General features: G+C 40.1%; 1 protein-coding gene across 10 annotated transcripts in view; it reads left to right on the top strand.

Moving 5' to 3' along the window:
• The first annotated feature begins 3,895 nt into the window (after window positions 1-3,895).
• The window catches only part of LOC128688791 (titin-like), a 458,202-nt gene continuing 439,780 nt past the window's right edge, over window positions 3,896-22,317 (top strand). For 5 of the 10 annotated variants that reach the window (XM_070085635.1, XM_070085638.1, XM_070085637.1 and 2 more), the window contains exons 1-9: window positions 3,900-4,102; window positions 4,466-4,650; window positions 6,071-6,220; window positions 6,911-7,056; window positions 7,857-8,047; window positions 8,772-9,013; window positions 9,788-9,898; window positions 10,954-11,160; window positions 11,572-11,762. In XM_070085635.1, coding sequence (XP_069941736.1) covers window positions 3,916-4,102; window positions 4,466-4,650; window positions 6,071-6,220; window positions 6,911-7,056; window positions 7,857-8,047; window positions 8,772-9,013; window positions 9,788-9,898; window positions 10,954-11,160; window positions 11,572-11,762 — 1,610 coding nt within the window. In that variant the 5' untranslated portion in view covers window positions 3,900-3,915. Of the gene's footprint in view, window positions 4,103-4,465; window positions 4,651-6,070; window positions 6,221-6,910; window positions 7,057-7,856; window positions 8,048-8,771; window positions 9,014-9,787; window positions 9,899-10,953; window positions 11,161-11,571; window positions 11,763-16,250; window positions 16,584-22,317 lie in introns of those variants that run through there. The other 5 variants (XM_070085645.1, XM_070085644.1, XM_070085639.1 and 2 more) reach the window with 4 other exon arrangements.

Genomic DNA, 22,317 nt, shown 5'->3' with positions numbered 1-22,317 from the left:
ATGAGAGTGGGTGAGATGTTATCAACAAATTTTGTTGAAAATAAGAAAAAGTTTTGGAGTGAGATTAACAAGTTAAGGAAGCCTAGAGAACAAATGGATTTATCAGTTAAAAATAGGAGAGGAGAGTTATTAAATGGAGAGTTAGAGGTATTGGGAAGATGGAAGGAATATTTTGGGGAATTGTTAAATGTTGATGGAGATAGAGAAGTTGTGATTTCGTGTATAGGGCAAGGAGGAATAACATCTTGTAGGAGTGAGGAAGAGCCAATTGTGAGTGTGGGGAAAATTCGTGAGGCAGTAGGTAAAATGAAAGGGGGTCCGGCAGCCGGGATTGATGGGATGAAGATAGAAATGTTAAAAGCAGGTGGGGATATAGTTTTGGAGTGGTTGGTGCAATTATTTAATAAATGTATGGAAGAGGGTAAGGTACCTAGGGATTGGCAGAGAGCATGCATAGTTCCTTTGTATAAAGGCAAAGGGGACAAAAGAGAGTGCAAAAATTATAGGGGGATAAGTCTGTTGAGTATACCTGGTAAAGTGTATGGTAGAGTTATTATTGAAAGAATTAAGAGTAAGACGGAGAATAGGATAGCAGATGAACAAGGAGGCTTTAGGAAAGGTAGGGGGTGTGTGGACCAGGTGTTTACAGTGAAACATATAAGTGAACAGTATTTAGATAAGGCTAAAGAGGTCTTTGTGGCATTTATGGATTTGAAAAAGGCGTATGACAGGGTGGATAGGGGGGCAATGTGGCAGATGTTGCAGGTGTATGGTGTAGGAGGTAGGTTACTGAAAGCAGTGAAGAGTTTTTACGAGGATAGTGAGGCTCAAGTTAGAGTATGTAGGAAAGAGGGAAATTATTTCCCAGTAAAAGTAGGCCTTAGACAAGGATGTGTGATGTCACCGTGGTTGTTTAATATATTTATAGATGGGGTTGTAAGAGAAGTAAATGCGAGGGTCTTGGCAAGAGGCGTGGAGTTAAAAGATAAAGAATCACACATAAAGTGGGAGTTGTCACAGTTGCTCTTTGCTGATGACACTGTGCTCTTGGGAGATTCTGAAGAGAAGTTGCAGAGATTGGTGGATGAATTTGGTAGGGTGTGCAAAAGAAGAAAATTAAAAGTGAATACAGGAAAGAGTAAGGTTATGAGGATAACAAAAAGATTAGGTGATGAAAGATTGGATATCAGATTGGAGGGAGAGAGTATGGAGGAGGTGAATGTATTCAGATATTTGGGAGTGGACGTGTCAGCGGATGGGTCTATGAAAGATGAGGTGAATCATAGAATTGATGAGGGGAAAAGGGTGAGTGGTGCACTTAGGAGTCTGTGGAGACAAAGAACTTTGTCCTTGGAGGCAAAGAGGGGAATGTATGAGAGTATAGTTTTACCAACGCTCTTATATGGGTGTGAAGCATGGGTGATGAATGTTGCAGCGAGGAGAAGGCTGGAGGCAGTGGAGATGTCATGTCTGAGGGCAATGTGTGGTGTGAATATAATGCAGAGAATTCGTAGTTTGGAAGTTAGGAGGAGGTGCGGGATTACCAAAACTGTTGTCCAGAGGGCTGAGGAAGGGTTGTTGAGGTGGTTCGGACATGTAGAGAGAATGGAGCGAAACAGAGTGACTTCAAGAGTGTATCAGTCTGTAGTGGAAGGAAGGCGGGGTAGGGGTCGGCCTAGGAAAGGTTGGAGGGAGGGGGTAAAGGAGGTTTTGTGTGCGAGGGGCTTGGACTTCCAGCAGGCATGCGTGAGCGTGTTTGATAGGAGTGAATGGAGACAAATGGTTTTTAATACTTGACGTGCTGTTGGAGTGTGAGCAAAGTAACATTTATGAAGGGGTTCAGGGAAACCGGCAGGCCGGACTTGAGTCCTGGAGATGGGAAGTACAGTGCCTGCACTCTGAAGGAGGGGTGTTAATGTTGCAGTTTAAAAACTGTAGTGTAAAGCACCCTTCTGGCAAGACAGTGATGGAGTGAATGTTGGTGAAAGTTTTTCTTTTTCGGGCCACCCTGCCTTGGTGGGAATCGGCCAGTGATGATAAAAATAAATATATATATATGTATATATATATATATATATATATATATATATATATATATATATATATATATATATATATATATATATATATATATATAATATATATATATATATATATATATATATATATATATATATATATATATATATATATATATATATATATATAATATATATATGCGCTTGGAATTTCTCTATTCTTTCAGAGTGGTTGTTTTGCATATATATATATATATATATATATATATATATATATATATATATATATATATATATATATATATATATATATATATATATATATATATACACACACACATACATACTGTATTCTATTGCTATTGTTATATTAGCAACAAGCGGTAAAAAAAAAAAAACATAAGGGGAAACACAATCCTTGTATAAAATCGTGGGAGTGCAATTTATTGATCCGGGACAGGCGCAACACGTCAAAAATAAAACTGAATAATCACCAAAGATAGTTTGTTACACCAGCTCTATTTCTATTATTATTAGTATAGGTGAGTACAAATAGGAAGCGCGTCTGTCAGGCGCTCAGTAGACGGAGGATCAAACCTTCACCGCGTCTTGCGCTGAATGACCCACATGGGTTAAGCGCTTAAAATGAATTAAAAAAAAAAAATTCTATTATTATTGTTATTTTAGGCAAGGGAGGCATTAAACCTGTAAAGGCTATACACCGCCTGGAAAATGGGATACAGGTTTAATCCGAGGAAGGGCAGGTTAACTTGTTTCACAAATTTATGATGAAAACTGAACGATATTTCGGTCCCGTCCTGGACCATTATTGTATCACTAAGAGTTTACAATGTTCCAGAATGTACGGACACGTCGTCCAGTTTTCATTGTTCAAATATGCGATATAGTGGTGAATTCTGTATTCGCGCCGTTGTATTTTACGAAACTCTAAACCCGTATGGGTCATTCATCGCACGGAGTGGCGAAGGCTCGATTCCCATTCTGGGAATGGCAGTAAATTAAGCTTTCCTTTAGTGAATAATCAGAATTCTGGGCAGGGCGTCTAACCAGGCCCATCTCTATCATCAGCCACGGAGTTTACAGCTGCGACTTGGTTGCAGCAGCACCACCTTACTGTCTCATCCCACAACCCCAGAAGCTTGCGTGGTACATCTCATATCCCTATAAATCAGATAGTCCATAAGCCCAAGTAGTAATGAACGGCTGTCAATGAATGAACAGTTAGTTTAATAGGTTTATTATGCACTCATGCTGTGGGCCGTAGTTATAAGATTACAGAGGCACATAATGAGTCCATACGCTGGGCCCCAGAGTTTTCAAGAATAATCAGAATGCCGTATTCTGTTCATTCATTGACAGTTGTTTATTACGACTTATCTTGAGTCTATGTCATTACATTGTTTATATTTCAGTCTCACTGCTTATCACCTTATTTTCAGTGAAACCTTCTTTCCCTCGCAGCTGCGTGAAGAGCTCTTGGTTCAAGGAATCGGAGCTATCCTCCCATTCGTTGGATCGAATATAATTACCTTCCTTTCCTCGTTCCCAAGCGATACATGACCGCTACGGGTTTATCGTTTTTAGGTGAATTACTTTATTATTAAATATAAGCTCTAAACCCGGAAGGGTTATACAGCGCTGCTTTTAAATGAATAATCACACTAGGGGTAGCTGGTGAGTTGTCTCAGACGTGGTGCACCCCTCAAGGCAGATCCCTTGATGATGATGAGGGGTTCTTGATTCAAAGAAATGGACTTGTCTTCTTCCTTGAATTAAACCTGATTACCTCCCATTTCCCCCTCACAGCGTTTTCCCCTAAATATAGTAAGGTTGTAATTAGTAATAATATAGTATAATAAAATACTAATAATGCAACATGGTGCAGGCGTACGAGGAGTTCGTAGACGAGTGTGAGCGAGCTCGTCGTGACCTGGAGACGCTGCAGGTGGAGCTTCGTCGGGAGGAGCCGTGCAGCCGAGCCTCCACTCTACACGACCTCCTCTCCGTCAACACCAACACCTACAACACCATCACTGCCAGGCCAGCTGTCATCTTCAACATAGGTACAGCAGCCTTTCACCTGCAGTACTCAGGTTCTTCACTCGTACAGAATGGTACTTTTAAAGTCTGTAATTAAAAATTTGATCAGAAATGTTTTAATGAGTAAGAGAGTTTATAATAACGTATTTATTATTTTGTAATTATGATGGATTGTTTATGTTACTATAAGCACAATAAAAACAGAAATGTCTCTTTTGTTCTTCCATGGAAAGGGGTGCCTTAAAATAACTATTTGTAACTACCTCTCATCTTCCTCGAATTGGGTATGATTAACCACACTACCCCTCCCATCCCTCAGGTACTGTATGACCCTTACGAGTCTAACTTTCCCATGATCATGATAACCCTCTTTTGCTGTATGGTAGGTCAAGAGGTGTTGAAGGTTCTGGAGATGGACGAGGAGTCAGGGTTCAGGGTGTGTGAGGGCCAAGGAGACTCGGCTGAGGCGGCTTCCAGAGTGCGAGCCATGCTTCACGACCTCCACCTCCTGACTACTGCTGTAGAGGCCTGCTGGAGGAGGCTCAACACCGCCCTCGACACCTACATGCAGGTCAGGACATTCACCAGCTGCATAAATATATTTTTATTTTTTACTCCTATGTGAAGAGTTAAGCCTGTTTGTAATTTAATACAAGGGCTACTGGAGGCTTGATCGTCCATCCGCTTTAATCGTGATATAAACACATCACCAAACTGTACTCACTGATTCACGAGAGAAATAAGCGCACGTATCATTCACAGTGGAAGAAATTTACAAGAACCAATGTCGGAAATTTATTATTTGCATTTAGATTTTTCTTGTATGTAGTATGTTGATGCCAGGTCTTGATGTAAGGAACTGGACTTGTGCTTTCCTCCCTTGGATTGAATCTGAATACTTCTCCTTCCAAGCGTTGTATGACCCCGACATGTTTAACGCTCCCCAAGAATGTAATGTAATGTATGTAGTATGTTTACAATTAGTGAAATTTTGAACATCATGCGTGTTTTATAACGCCTTCTGATGTTGAGTGAACCGTTCGCTCAACATCAGATGATTTGTTGGTTCATAATTCTATTAATATTCCAGTCTTCTGGAGCTCCGAAGGTCCTGCCTTTATTAAAGGTATACTTTCTAGTGGTTACTCTCTCTTTTTTTCCAATTCTCTTTGACACTGGTTTCTGTATACTTGTTGAGGAAGCCTTCCACTTCTCCCTGACTTTAGGGTAACTTAGGTCGCCGCACTCTCGTATTTAGAAATTCTTCTTTCTAATTATTCCATTATAATATTTATTTATTTTCTCTTATCTTTCGTTTATCATATCTTGAAGATAAAACTTTTACTATCATTTAATTTTAGGTTTTGTCTCATAAAGCTAGGGATTAAGTTGACAAGTAATTTTCCGACCAATCTCTGATAAAAAAAAATCCGTACAGATGAAAACTAGAATTTATGATCTACCATTAATAAAATATGCCAGTTTATCAATACTAGTCGCAGGAACTCTCAAGTACTGAATGCGATGCTACTGCGTTCACGAAGAGAAAGTTATATAAACTATTATTATTATAATAAAAAAGAAGCGCTAAACCACAAGGGCTATACAGCATATATTATTAATTCAGAAAATCTATGTTTTCAAAATAAACAAGAAAAACATCTAAATACTTCACTTTGATCCGTACTCTGGGGTTCTCTTCTTCATTGGTTCATGTACAGAGTAAAGATTGAGATATTCAGCTTCATGTTGTGCTCTTATGACATTACGAATACATTTTTATAGGCAATAATTGTAACTCGCGAACTTAATACTACTTCTGTCTTAACCATGTGTATCTTCTTAATTAAATGCCCGACATCCACTTTACATCCTTTGGAAAGTAATGTTTTGGTTGGGTGACAGTCGATCAGGAAGAGCTTTATTAAATACTTGATGTTTGCTCTATTCTAGGTGTCCCTGTATTTGTCATGTAATATTGTTTTGTGCAGGTGCGGGAACTGGAGAGCGACATGAACGACATCGGGCAGTGGCTGGTGTCGGCGGGGCAAACGCTGCTGGCGGAGACCAGTATTGGTACTACCACCGACCAGGCCGAGGCTCTCCTCAGGGAACACGAGGCCATCGAACTCAAGTGCAGGGTAACTGTGTGTGTGTGTGTGTGTGTGTGTTTGTGTAAACCTGTTTATAATTACCTATGTGAGTTTGGGAGGAAGGAAGGGGTAAGCACCAGCTCTTGGTTCAGGTCCAGCCTCTTAATTTTTGATCGGCTGACGTGTTTGAGCCTCGTTGATCCATTTTTTTTAATCACTGTATATTTGCTCAGATCATTCAACTTCTTCATCACTCTTATACTGAAGAAATGTTTCCTGGTGTTCCTGTGCCATGGGCATTGTTTCTTCTTGCATCCCTGGTAAAGAGTCTGCCATTGTCTACTCTGTGTGTCCCTAAGTATTTTGTATGGCGTGAGCATATCCCCTCTCGTGTTTCGTTCCTTCACTAACATAGGGCCTACTTCACATAATTTTCGTAGCTCATTCCCATCGATTCAGACACCAATCTTGATTCTCTTTTCTATATATTCTCAAGGAATTGGAAGGTGGCTCCAATCCTCGGATCAAAAAAACATTTCACCATCAAAGCACCATTTAATGCTGGACTGTGTTAACAAATCAGACTGAAATGATCACTTATTTGTCTTCTCAGGAATTGGTTTGGAAAAACTATGCGAGCAATAATCTTAGTAAACATCTTACTAGTATAGTCATGGAATATTAAAGCTTATACATGTCTGAAAGTTATTATGCATGCGTTACGCATGTTACCCTCAGGAGACTTACGGACGGTGGGCAGGACTGAGGTATAAAGTTGAAGATGCCTTGGACCGTGGTGATGGTGACCTGCGGGCCTTGGCTGACCACCGCACTACCACCACTGACCTACGCTCCCTCAAGGACTACACAGACACCCTCGTCAGGCAAGTATTTCTAAACACCTTCACTTAGAATTTTGTCACCCCCCCCCCACCAGAAACTTCAGTATTTAGTATGTTTAATTATAAAATATTTTGGTATTTCCTTCCCGCATTGCTTCATTATTATGTTTGCGGTAGCCAGACTTCCTCTGTATGAACCATAAACATCCAGTCTGTGTAGTGTTACCAGTTCTTGTTTTTGAAGAATACTTTGTTTAACTTTACAAGTATTATATTTCGCTTGCCTGAGCAGCTGGAGCTTCGGTGAAATATTTTCAAGCAAAAGTGTAGTAAACATTGATCAGTGATACAACGAACCAACACTGAGAAATAAAACAGAATAAATGATGAATCGGATGTTTAAGCCTCGCATTGAGGTACCTATCAACAGATATCAGAAATACAAGAGAAAAGGCTTCATCCCTTATAATTTTTTAGTCTGCTGAAGAGGGCCACAGCGTGAGGCCGAAATATACAGTATTCATATGTTGTTTCATTGTTTGCGTTTGTAAATGCAGTAACACCTGAATGTTGCAACAGCCATGAATGGATTGATAATGCTAATGGTGTGTCAACTATTTGGGCTGATATGTAGTCAGTTTTATATTCATTCAGTGAGGAACGTTGTCCCATAAACTCGCCCATCCGGGCAAAATCTAAAATATTTTCCAAGGCTCCATGATGTATTACAGCAATTATTAATTTTTAGCTTGCTGATTCATTTACCAGTATCTGGCGTACCAGGTATCATTGTTTAAGTCATTGTAAAGATGGTAACTTATTTTTGTCACTGTGGTGATCAGGACCTTCGCCTCTCGGCTGGACCGGCGGCGCACACTTATCTTGGCCTCGGTGAGGTTCCACCGCATCGCTCACCAGATGGGAGAGCGATGTAGTGTACTGCTCCAGCAGCACCGCTGGCTGCCACACACTCACCACGTCGACACACTCAAGAAGACACTCAGAGAACTTACCTCTCGCAAAGAGGCCATTGGTGAGCACAGAAACTTCGTAAGATTGTGGCTGTCTTTCTGAGAACCTCTTGTTATACTAATAACCCTCTCAAGTTAAATAACCCTATTTTTTTCTTAATTTAAATTTAGTGTCTTTATAGTGACATGTCCTCTTGCTACAAAGACGTACTGTTAAGAGAACAGCTCGATTAAGCTCTACATAGAACGAAGTATTGTTTTAATAAAAGACTGTTCTGAGTCTGAATTTTTTCTTCAATATATTCACTCGATTGAGACGCGACGCTGCTCAACATTCACCGGTTTCGAGAAAAATTTAAACCTTATCATTTCTTTTTTCCTACTGTTTTTATTACATTTGCCTTAAATATTGGACCCGGGAAAGTATATGCTCACTCTCAGATGTCCACTTTTCAAGGTGCCTTACTCCACTGTACTGTGCAAGACACAGCTTGAGAACAAATGCTGTAACAACACAAGCTTTTAGTATGGAAAAGTTTTGATATACTTCATGTGAGGGACGATGTGAAGAGTACATATTGTAAAGATAGTAATGTAATCAATACTTTAAAAAACTTGTTCACACAGCAGTAAATGAGTACCTGGAGTGTTAGTCGACTGTTGTGGGCTATTATAGGAAAAGACGTTAATATGTATATTATAGATTGGGCCAGATTTTAAAATAAGCAGAGATAATACGTTGACCTGTAAAATAAATTACTTTAAATCCACTTTTATGTGCATTAGACTACCTAGCATCGGAAGGCACTCGGGCTGGGGAAAAGCTTCTGGATCTGTTGACAGTCGGGGTGAAAGACTTGTCTGGCAGGGACATTACGCCCGACTACACGGCCGAACTCAACCATGTGCACGCGCTCCTCACAGCCCAGCACGAGCACTACGCACGTGCAGCACGCCAGGCTGACCTCCACAAACTACGGCTGCAACAGAACATCCAGCTCCTCACCTGTCAGCGGGACGTCAAACAGGTAATGCCAGGGACAAGCTCCTCTCATCAGGAACATGTCGCAGTGACATAAATAAAAGACATTCCACCCCTTTACTATACTTCTTAAGGGTTTTGTAATACGGCATATACTTAATACCGTCTTCCTAAGTTCCGCCTGAAATTCTACATGGAGTGAAAGTAGTGGTAACATCAGAGTAGCGGTCTCGGGAATATCTCTGCGTACTGTAGATAACTAAATCATCTCGACCTGTCACTCCTTTTCCAGCATTTAATTACTAAAATGAAAAAGAAGTAAAAGTTGAAGTTAGGTTTGTTGGACTGTCAATGTTGTGTGGATGTTATATTAAACTGTTCGGTAAAATTATGAGAAAAAGGAAGATGGATATCCAGGCACTGAATGAACTAGGAAAGAGTTAGAGGAGTTAAGTGTACATAAGATAATACGAGATAGAGGAGTGGCGGTAATCTTGATGAAACACTTGTGGAAAGAAATAAAAGAAAATAAATTTTTATATTCAAGAACCGGCCTAGGCGATAAGTGTTAATTAAATGTTTTTTTTTTTTTAATTTTGAATTAAAAGTAATTGTTCCGATTAACTTTAATGGTAAAATATAAGAATGTTGTGGGCGGGCAGTGTCTTGACATGATATTGTAAAATGTATAAATTTAGTTGTCGCATAAATGTTCTCTTTGCTGTTCTATTTTTAATGCATGTAAACATAATTGAAGACTGAGTAGCGACTCGTAACAAGGAGATTAACGCTTATACTCATTGTAACTCACCATTTCCAGGCTCACAAGTGGCTGAAGGCCTTACTGGAGGCCCTGGTCAAAGCCCACGCTCACGTGGGTCGTTCTTCTGAGGAGATCCGTAGACTCAAAACAGAGCATCAACAGTTCCAGGTAAGTTGGATCCTAATGCCGTACTGTCATCTGAAGGAGAGACAGGTTGCAGACCAAGCTTGTGTTGTGACAACATGACTCTTAGCTCTATGAAGGGCGAAGCGTTGTCGTGAGGAACACCTGTTCTTCAACGTATGCTTTTTCTCCACATTCGTTTCCAGGCAGGTTAGTTCAATGCAGCACTCCTGATGCAATGTTGATGTTAGGATTGATGTTAAAGTCATTTTGATTGTTCTTTGGTAATGTTAGAATTTTTTGCTATATTCATGGGAAAGCACTGAAATCATACGGATCATACAGCACCTGGGAAAGGTATGATCAGCGGAAGGGGGATATAACTTCAATTTATTTAACCAAAATCCCTTCACCAACATCAAGGAGCTTCATATTTGAAGGGGTGCTGTTATTAACGATGCTGGATACCATGGAGCTTTCCTATATTAGACCCTGCTGGTGAAGTACTGTTGATCCAAGGAACTGGAGTTGCCCCTTCATCCCATTCTTCATTAAACCTTATTAACTTCTCATTCCCCAGAAGCTGTATAATCCCTAAGGATAATGAGGGTCATTGTGTTCCCCATGATGCTGAGGAGGCGCTGGGACCATCAACTGTCCCTAGGTGTACTGTGTTCTAGGTCTACTTCTGTGTTTTAGTGATAGTATATTGCCTGTAGCAGCTACTGTTTTCTCATTATGTTAGGAATGTTGCTGGGGTATTGAATGTCCTTTGGTATTGTCAGTTAGTGTGATGGGTGCCGCTGGTGTCCCCAGGTGATATTAGAAATGGTGCTGGCAATCACTGATCCCATGTTTGCCCATATGTTGTTGCTACGAGGTTACACTGCCTTAGTGGCATCAGAATAAGAGATGAATCGATCACTGTATGCTGATATAATTACTGTCTCTATAGAGTATTATTTGTGCTTAAAACAAACAGATGGGAATAAAATGGATTTTCTGTATTATGAAACTGCTTACTAATAGAAGGTAGCACGAGCACACCAGAACAAAGCAGCTGTCTGCTTCTGCGCCTGACGAGAACTCTTCTCCCTCAGGAAACCGCTTCAGGCACGTTCGAATACGGGTACGAATCTGCAAGAGCGGCGTTGCTAGTGGAGAAGTCTGCAGGAGGGAGCGTGCTGTGTGAAAGCCGTAGTATGGTGGGTGACCTTGAGAACGTGTGGAAGATGTTCGTGCAGGGCTCCCAGGAACAGCTCACCAGGCTCAGGGTCGCTGGTGTCTTCTTCAGGACGATGGAGCAGGTTAGCTTTTTTCTTCCCTTCCTTTTCCTCTCTCTCTCTTTTTTTCTCACGCCTTTCAATCTTTTCCTTTCATACCAACTCACCACTTGTGCCCGTCTTCCAACCTCCCATTACTTTCTCTCCTAATATATCTCTAATTTAAGTTTTCATCAAGATTAACAAATAAGTGTTGCTGCACCTGGGTGACTAAGATAACATACGATTTTAATTGGAAATATAAAAAAAAATTATTAAATGGAGGATAGAATCTCCAGTCTTCCTTGCGCTGTCTGACCCACAAGGGTTTAGCGTTTCACAAAAATACTGTAGAAAATGTTTCGGACCTGTAACTTTGTACTAGTGTTTGCTCACCTATCGTTTTTAAATAAGCTATTTTTTGCATTTCATGAAATAATATTTGTTACGTTGCAGCACCTGGAGCGGCTTGACAGCTTGTGCACGAGTGCGATGGAGAAGATGAGTAGCCGTGGCCCGACAGCTGACACTGAGGCCCGGAACCTCTTCACCTCCCGGGATCGCCTGCTGCGGGAAATCGGCAGGAACGTGCGCCTGGGCAAGCTGCTAAAGGAACGTTTGTCGGACCCCCTCGTCCCAAACTTCAGGTAGGTGGTCTCAGAAGGTTCCTTCTTAATCTTGAAATGTCAGAAGTGTATCGTGTGACTCTGGGAAGTGAGTTGCAGCTGTGATACTCTGAATTTCTTTCCATTCTGCAGTTTATAGCCATGTATGCCCAATACGGGTTTAGACTTGCTTTAATATAATAATAATTATCATAAGAATAAATGTTGAGATTCGTTAAGTAAGTGAACTCTGTATTGAATGAGTCTTCATACTGTATGTTGCAAACAGCTGAATTAATCTCGCCGTCTTCTGTCCCTTACTCGATTGCATTGCAGCAGTAACTGAAGACTTCATATTTTCCGAAATTCAACATAAATCCGGTGTTGCTTCCTAAGAGAAACTTGTTATAATACATGCAGTGTCCCCATACTATAAACTAAATAAATAGTAAATGTACGAGTTGACAGGTGTCACACGAAGAACACTAAATAGGTCGTCATCTTGCTTCTCCTTCCCACTTTTAGGTACCCTAGGATGTCAGCAAAAATATGTAATGGGATGCTGAGGGGTTTGTGTGGTCTTTCCTTCCCATCCCTATCACCGTGGCTCCTGGTATAACCCGTGTCCTCGGTTGTGTGGGCCCTCACCTCTCCATGGCTCCTGGTATAACCTGTGTACTCATTTGTGGGGACCCTCACCTCTCCATGGCTCCTGGTATAACCTGTATACTCATTTTTGCGGACTCTCACCTCTGCATGGCTCCTGGAATATGTGGACTTTGTGGTTGGATCAGTTCACAGCTAACCCGTACTTTCGAAAGGAAATTTAAAACGACGTTTTGGTCCATCCTGGAACATTGTCGAGGAACGCATATCCTAGTATGTGTGTACTGGGTTGTTTTTAGCCCATTTTCCATCGTGGCTCCTGATATACTATAAGTGCATATAAAAACGTTGCTTTTATCAGCAAAACCCACAGAAATTTCCCCTGAAATATCATATATTTAAGAAGCCTTGGATTTTCGCAGTGTTTTAACATTTCTTACATTTTCAAGCATTTTTAAGTTTTTGAATTCATGTAGAACAAATAATTTTGAAAAGTTTCGAAGTAGAAATGGTAGCCGTTATGTGGCCCTTACTCTCGTTGCATTGGTTTAAATCTATTACATAGCAATTTTCGATGTATTTGTTGACTCCAAATAGCAAGGTTTAAATCGTGGTTGGTAAAGAAAGATGCCAAAATGTACTGCGTATTGAGAGACAAATGTTTAAAGTATATTAGGTGAATTAACGATTTTAGGACTGTAGAGGAAATGGGGGAGGGGAGAAAGAGGCTTAGTAAAAATTCATTTTTTTTTTTAAGTTTCACACTATATTCTACCATTTACCATTTGTGAGGGAAGAGGTATTTGGGGTTTTCCCCCTAACCAGGTGGCTTAAAAAAGAACCCTCAAGAGTGTAAACTTTCTTCTGAGTTAAAACAGTTTTAAACAAAAATTTTACTACTATAAACAAGTGTAGTATCTGTAGAACGTGGTTTTGAATTATGCAGGGGTAGTAAAGTGGACAGTGTGTAATAGTAATGTGCAACTCTGATATAGTTGCAGGAAAAGATAATAATATAAATTTTGGTGTTACTATTATTAAAGCTGTAAGATAGTGATTGTAGGTGATCGACAGTAGGCGATAGGTAATGGTTAGTTGATTTCTGGTAAATAGGTTTTAAACGTTTAGCGTTTGAGTGGTACGTGGTAGGTGATATGTGTTGGTGGGTGTCTAGGAATGAGAGTGGGAGAGCCAGGAATGCAGATGGAGGACTAGGGTGAGTGACGTGGAGGCTGGGCAGGAGCCACCTGGTAAGTTTTTACATGGATGTGTATATTTATGTAAGAGGGTCGCGGCCGTTGACGAGATGAGGCACTGACAGGGGAGCGAATAGCGGTGAGAGTTTGCAGACTTCAATGACAGGCGGTGAGGAAAAGAGTATAGGCGAGTACATGGATAAACATGACAGAAGCCCTTTTTTTCTGTCAGAGTTATCTGCTTGTGAATTATTATAATCAAAACCAAGCTCTAAACCCACAAGATCTGCTTGTGAAACAACTGATTTTTGTGTTTATAATCCGGATCAGGACAGGAAAGTAGAAGACTCCGATTCATCAGGTTCACACTGTTAGCCGGAAAAAAAAATTAAAACTGCGCATGAAAATTTTACAGGGAAGTAGGAATGTGGGATCTTATCATAGAATAATTACTATCACCAATACAAATCATTATCTCCACTACTACTAATACCATTACTACTGCTCCTGTTACTATCAGTACTACTTTCAGTACCGGTAGTTCTACTACCATAATGGCTTATTTAATACATTTATCACTTCTGTTTGGTTGCATTTTGACATGCTGTATACAGGGCAATAAAACACTGAAATTCAGTGTTTTATTGCCGCTAACACTGGCAAGACAACCTATATTTACAGGCGACGTTTCGCTCTGAGTAGAAGTTTATCTAATCAACATAAGGTTTGCGTTGCACATGTCTTTTAGCAGACTTATGGGCAAGTTTTGCCATCCGACACTATCTAGAATCTAGATTATTGCTCCAGTGTTCATCCTGTGAACGGTGGCGCGAACTTATTACATCACCGTCACCGTCACCGTCGCCAGCTGTACAACAAATGTCATCACAGTCACCACCCCGCCGACACTATTACTACTACTACTACTACCACACTACCCCCTCTGCCTTTCTTACCACCATCGCCACCAGCCCACATCTATCACAACCATCATTAATACTACTGTCTATCTGCCACTGCCACAACCATGACTAAAAGCGACACCAATAAGCTGAAGTCTATATTTACCTTCTTAATTTTATACCATCCATCTGACTATACGGCTGCGGCTTCGGCTTCGTTTGGCTAACGATATATGAATGTTGGATATAAATAATTTGATGCATAATAATCAGCAGTATGACGGTTATATATTTATAATGTGTAGCAGAAACAAGGAAGAGGAAGAGGGTGGAGGAAATATAAATTAATGAAAAACACATAATGCGGTAGCAGACACAAGGACAAGAGAAGGAATGGCTTGTAGCTAAATGGTGATACTCACGTGATGTGACCGTCTGGGTGGTAACACAAGAAGAATTTATTAGGATTATTTACCCCGGAGGGTTAGTAACCCAAAATAGCTTAAGTCCGTGTGGATTATTTCCATTAGGGTCCTTTGATCCTCTTGTCTAGGATGCAAGCTATAACAGTCGGCAAACACGCAGAGTAACTACTTACTGTTAGGTGAACATGGACAAAAGGTATAACGAAACATGCTCATCGTTTCCATCCATCTGTGGTTTAAACCCAGGTCCCTCATTTGTGAACTTGAAGGCGCTATTATTTAAGCTACAAATATAAAAGAAAACTTCAAAATATTACCTCAAGAGGCAGTGCCGGATTAGTCTTCGTAGGACCATAATATAATCATAGCTTATACAGATACTATTAACTATAATCCTTTGTCAGTAATACTTTCTCGTAGGTCCTGGGCACTGCCTAGACCCTAGAGGATTAGTACCGTAACACGGGATACCCCAAGATAGCAATATGACGTATTTTCATTAACGGTACCCCGTGGCCTGGTGGTTAAAGCTCTCACTTCACAAGGCGAGTGTCTGGGTTCGATTCCCAATTGGGCGTGTTTCTTTACACCGGTTGTCTATGTTCTCCATCAGTAAAATGGGTATTTGGGTGTTAGTCGACGGGTGTGGTTCGCATCCTGGGAAAAAATGACCTAATTTGCCCGAAATGCTCTGCATACCAAGCGGCTTTCTGTATAGTAGTATGTCACTGATGTCAGCTAGGACTGTATACCTTGTACATGTACTTGTAGAAATAAAGATATTATTATTATTATTATAGGACCCTTTGGTCCTCTTCTCCAGGATGCGACCAACAACAGTCAGCTAACACCCAGGTTACCAGGTACATATTTACTGCATGATAAGCAGTGTAGGAGCACGCTGATCATGTACAGGAGTAGGGGCCACACTGATCATCATTTGGGGAAAGGGGCAGATGGTTCACGATAAAGGAATTGTAACCCAATTATGACCAATGTTTTTAGGTGATAAGATTTTTTTTATATTGTATTCAAGACTGTATTGTAACTATATGAAGTAATTGTAAAATATGAAATAACTGATAGTTCTTTCTAGTGACGTAACAATGCTCACTGGGGGTCTGACAACGACCCATTGTGACCTCTGTAATCCTGTTGCACTACCGCTCACAGCATGAGCATGGGGTGCACAACAAACTAGCCGTTTAGGAGGTACAACTAAAAACTTAACTGGATGGCAGGTCATGATGCAAGGGCAGGGGTAGGCTTGTCACGGTGAAGGGATTGGAAGGGCGGGGGGGGGGGGGGGCGTACACTTGCGCAGGGTAGTGCCAAAGAGTCAGGTAGGGGAGTGTGACCCTGGGCATAAGTGAGTGTCTGGTCTCCCTCCCTGGCGACCAGCGGGACGCTCACCCTCTCTCGGGACACTGGTGTACCATGTCCCCACCTAGCCTCCTCTCTCACCTGAACTGAGTATTGCTCCAGAAACACGCCAACAGTTGAGGTCTACCTCCAAAATTTATACTCCTTAATTTTTTTTTGTTTGCCAAGTGAACTTTGTGTACCGATTCGGAATCTCATTTTCGCAGCTTGAAGTTACAAGTTTGTTCTGTGTGAGGTATGTGATGTAAGGCGGCGGTGGCCTGTGGCAGGCAGTAGTGATTGTAAGGAATGACGAGACTAGTGTAACGGAGTGTTCACTGCCAACTACAACACTTCATCTACCTCAACTTGGTAAGTTTTCCATCTAATTAGTGGCGAAGGGGTAAATTTTGCCTTTATATATATATATATATATATATATATATATATATATATATATATATATATATATATATATATATATATATATATATATATATATATATACATTAATACAACGAAAAACTGGAAAAATCTGTAATTACATCAGCTCGACCAGGGTGACCGGTCTGTCTTGCACATTTAATTTGATTGTAATGTAATTTTGTAAGGTATTAGTGAATACAGAAAACGAGTAGTAAACAGGTGTGAGCCTATATAAAGTTTGCAAAATATATTTGTTACGTGGGGTTCAGTTTAGTTTTAGTGTGCAGTTTGACCGGCTAGTTTACTGTGCAGCCGCAGGTCATCCTGTCAGCGGTAGTGCAAAAAGCAGGATTACAGATATCACAATGGGTCTTTGTCAGACGCCACTATTCTTACACTAGTATGAAAGAATGTTAGTTATTCTTGTATTTTACAATTTCTTCATGTAGTTGTTGTACACAGTACAGCAAGGAAAACAATCTCAAAAAATGATTTTATATTACCACTCAAAAAAAAGTCAGCTGTGCTGCAATCTTTATAAAAACTGTTCATCTAGTCGATGCAAAATGTGAATACAACTTTAAGATTTCAGATATCATTAACAGTGGGGTGTTTTACCATATCATTTAAGGTTTGCACGGAAGAATCTCTGCAAGGCTGGATATTTGTGCACTTAGAGTACTCTAGTGTATGGCCGTGTATCTCACTTCGCATTTTAGTTAGTTTCCTGCTTTCTTATGTATTCTGGGTCATATAGCATGGTAACTAGTTTAAACATTTTATATGATGTATCCCAACTACTAAACTAATTTTTTTATTAATAAACTTCGCCTGAATATTGTGGTGATGGAGGTTGATATACTGCATCTCAGGTTTAGTTATTCAGAGCGTGAGAAGCCTATCGCACACTTACACTAGTGTGAGGTGAGACCATGATCAACCTGAAGCTCAGATAGAAGTGCTGCAATAAATTCTTGAATTTTATTAGATTTGCAGCGGATTTCTAGCAACTTACATGGGAAGGGAATTTTTTTTTTTGTAATACATGTGGAAGTGTTATGGAAGGTTATTTGTAGTATAAGTGGAAGTTTTGTGGAAGGCTAGTATTCCATTAATACAACTCCAGTTGTCATCTCTACAAGTAATAAATATATTCAGAATATTAAACTGCATAATAAAGAACATCACAAGATAACCGGCTTTCTTGCCAACGTCTCTAAACCAAAATAAACGCACTTGTAAAGCTGTATAGTACCCGGAACTGTGAAAATCCTTGCCAAGATATAGAGAGACTGATGCTGTTAGTTTCATCTCACCACCAGGGGTTAACTTGTTTCAACCCCGGGGCGCCAAATTTTAAGCTGTCCAATCACCTGCGAGCCGCAGGGAGGAAGAGTACTGCACCTACTGAGGACCATTGGGAAGATATTTCACCAGCTGGCTAATGTATGGGAAGACAAGGAACACTAAGCTGCTCAATTTTCTGCAAGTTGCAGGGAGGGAGGGTACTGCACTGTCTGAGGACCACGGGGAAGCTATTCCACCACACCACCTGGCAATCGTTTACTTCGGTGTATCACTGATGTATGGGTAGACAATGACCGTTGTTTATCTTACAATAACATTAGTTATAAATGGTATGGTGACACCAACAAACTGTGGAAAAGAACACTTGTGTACAGGAAATTTTGTGTAAAGTAAATTTTTCGCCAGGAGTGACTTCATTAGTGCCTAAGCGTACGTAATAAGAGCAAACAGATTACTGGGATTTATATCAAGAAATATAAGCAACAGGAGTCCCAAGGTTATACTGCTCTACACATCATTAATAAGGCCTCACTTAGATTATGCAGCTCAGTTCTGGTCTCCATACTACAGAATGTATATAGATTCGTTAGATAACATTCAGAGAAGAATGGCAATTAATCCATTACATAAGAAATCTTCCATACGAAGAAAGATTGATATCCCTTAACCTACATTCTCTTGTAAGACGTATAATGAAGGGGAAACAACTGAAGTGTTTAAGTGGAAGGATATATAAATAAGGAATGTAGATAAATGGTTCAGAGAATAGACAAGTTGATAGACACATGTGCAACACTTGAGGAAACATTTCGCCATACAGTGGCTTCATCAGACATATACAAATAAGAAAGGTGAAGATCAGGAGTTTGAGGTAATCAATCCATCAACCTGGAGTCGATGTTATCAGTCCATCAATCTGTTGTCGTACACATCACCAAAGAATAATGTTGGCGATATCAAGGTTACAGCATAGTCTATTAAAGCTAAGTGTGAACATCATATTCTATTAAAGCCTAGTGTAATAGGTTCATGGAACAGAATTGTGCTCTAGAAAAATGATACAAAAGTTTTGTCTTACTAAATTCAAATGACATTTGTTTCACTGAGTCTGATTCAACAGTCTCGACTTCACAGTATTCAATTCAGTTTGCTATTCTGATCATAAACACAAAGTTTATATATATCTTCTTTCAACACACCGGCCGTATCCCACCGAGGCGGGGTGGCCCAAAAGGAAAATCGAAAGTTTCTCTTTTTACATTTAGTAATATATACAGAAAGGATTACTAGCTCCTTGCTCCTGGCATTTTAGTTGCCTCTTACGACACACATGGCTTACGGAGGAAGATTTCTGTTCCACACTCCATGGAGATAAGTGGATATTATCAAGAACAAGAACTGGTAAGAAAAATAGAAGAAACCCCAGGAGGGTGTGTATATATATGTTTGTACATGCATGTGTAGTGTGACCTATATGTAAATAGAAGTAGGAAGACGTACCTGAAATCTTGCATGTTTATGAGACAGAAAAAAAGACACCAGCAATCCTACCATTATGTAAAACAATTACGGGTTTCTGTTTTACACTCACTTGCCAGGATGGTAGTACTTTCCTGGGTGGTTGCTGTCTACCAACCTATTTTTTTTTTCAGCACGTTGGCCGTCTCCCACCGAGGCAGGGTGACAAAAAAGAAACACTTTCACCCTCATTCACACATAATCACTGTCTTTGCAGATGCACTCAGATATGACAGCTCAGATGTCACTCCAAGCAGCCAGTATCCCAAACCCTGAATACCTTCACAAAATATTAACCTTCTCACACTCCAACAACTCGTCAAGTTCCAGAAAACCATTAATCTCCACTCCTGTCTAACACGCTCATACATGCCTTCTGTATGTCCAAGCACATTACACACAAAACCTCTTTTATCCCCTCATTCCATCCATTCATAGACAGACCCCAACCCCTCCTTCCCTCCACTACAGATTTATACACCCTCCAAGTCATCCTATTTTGCTCCATCCTTTATAAATGACCAAAACCGCCTCAGCAACCCCTCCTCAGCCCTCTGAATACCTTTAGTAACTCCACACCTAATTTCCGCACTACGAATTCCCTGCATAATATTTACGCCACACATTGCCCTTAGACACGACATCTTCATTGCCTCCAGCCTCCTTTCTCTAACATTCACAACCCATACTTCACACCCATATACTCGTATACATTCCCTTCTTTGCATCCGTGGATAATGTTCTTTGTCTCCACAGATAGCTCAATGCACCACTCACCTTTTTTCCTTCATCAGTTGTGGTTTACCTCGTCCTTCATAAACCCATCCGCCGACAAGTGTACTCCCAAATATCTGAACACATTCACTTCTTCCATACTCTCTACTTCCAATCTGATACCCAATTTTTTCCTTATCTAATCGTTGGATGCCCTCACCACCTTGCTTTTATCTGTGTTCACTTTGAACTTTCTTCTTTTACACATTCTCCCAAACTCGTCCACTAATCTTTGCAACCTCTCTTCAGAATCTTTCAAAAGCACTGTATCATCGGTAAAAAGTAACTGTGTCAACTCCCATTTTGTATTTGAGTCCGCATAATTTAATCACACGTCTCCCCAACACCCTAACATTTATTTCTTTTACAACCCTGTCTATAAATATGTTAAACAACTACGGTGACATTACGTATCCCTGTCACACTTATTACTTTTAGTGGAAAGTAATCTCCCTCCTACAAACCCTAACCTGAGCCTCACTAGCTTCATGAAAACTCTTTACAGCATTTAATAACTTACCACCTATTCCATACAGTTGCAACGTCTGCCACAAAGCTCCCATATTCACGCTATCATAAGCATTTTCTAAATCCATAAAAGTAACGAAAACTTCCCTACCTTTATTTAATTATTGTTCACGTATATGGTTCAATGCAAACACTTTGTCTACACATCCCCCTACCCAATCTAAAGCCTCCTTGTTCATCTGCGATCCTACTCTCTGTCTTGCCTCTAATTCTTTCAATATTAACCCTACCATACACTTTACCAAGTATATTCAATAGGTTTATTTCCCTATAATTTTTACACTCTTTTGTCCCATTTTTCTTTATATAGAGGAACTGTGCATTAAGCAACTATGCCAGTCTCTAGTTACCTTCCCTTCTTTCATACATTTATTGAAGAATAGTACCAACCACTCCAAAACTATATCCCCACTTGCTTTTAACATTTCTGTCATTATCCTATCTGTTCCCGCTGCTTTACCCCCTTTCATTTTACCCAGTGCCTCACGCACCTCCTCCATACTCACATCTGGCTCTTCTTCACTCCTAAAAGATATTATACCTCCCTGGCCAGTGCATGAAATCACTGCCTCCCTCTCTTCATCAACATTTAACAGTTCCTCAAAATATTCCCGCCATCTTCCCAATACCTCCAACTCCCCTTCTGCTAACTCTTCTATTCTGTTTTTTTTTTTTTCCGTTATTTTTTCTTATTCTCAGCAAAATTTGTTGACAGCACCTCACCCATCTGCTCTCCTTGCGCACTCCCTCACTACTCTCTTAACCTCTCTTTTACTCCCCGTATACTCAACACTTCTTATATCACTTCTGCTTTGTAATAACCTCTCATAAACAAACTTTTTCTCCCTTATCACACCATTTACCTCATCATTCCACCATATATAAAAGGAAGTGAATATATTTAGGCATTCTCAAGTGGATGCATCGGGAAATGGGTGTGAAACACGAGTTGAATCATAGTAAATGAAGGGTACAGGGAAAGTGTATTGATGCTCGTGGAAAAAATTATCAATGGATGTAAAACAAGGTTAAGAGAGCGTAGTTGTGTCAACACTACATATTTGTAAGGAATTATCTTTGAACATTACAGTGAAGAGGCTGGAGACAGTGAATATGTCACGTTTAAAATAAATGTGAGAATATTATACTGTGTTGAGTTTAAGGAGTGAAGGCATTAGAAGACGATGTGAGGTATAATTCAGGATAATTTGTTCAGATGATTTGGTCATTTGCAATGGCTCGAGTATTACAGAATGGTATTGAGTATGGTATTGCAGTAATTATCAAATTATGTATTTTGTCATTTTTTTTTATTTGTAAACTTTTATTATCGCTACGACGTAACATTTAATTGGCAGTCTTGGGTGAGTGGGTTAGGAAATAAATTGAAAGCATCTCTCTTCTCTTACTCATGACACTCTTCATTGATACTTTTTCTTTCTTTCGAAGTTGGCGCCTTGCATGTTAATGAGCTTGTGAGGTGGGGCTGGATGGTGGCGTGTCTGGGGTGGTGCGGTAAGCGGATTTCTTTTTTAGTCACATTTTAGGCACA

Source organism: Cherax quadricarinatus, chromosome 16 (assembly GCF_038502225.1).
Source record: "Cherax quadricarinatus isolate ZL_2023a chromosome 16, ASM3850222v1, whole genome shotgun sequence".
In the NCBI taxonomy this organism is placed as follows: Eukaryota; Metazoa; Arthropoda; class Malacostraca; order Decapoda; family Parastacidae; genus Cherax; species Cherax quadricarinatus.
Note: the sequence above shows the minus strand (reverse complement) of the source record. Positions and strands in the feature narration are given on the sequence as shown.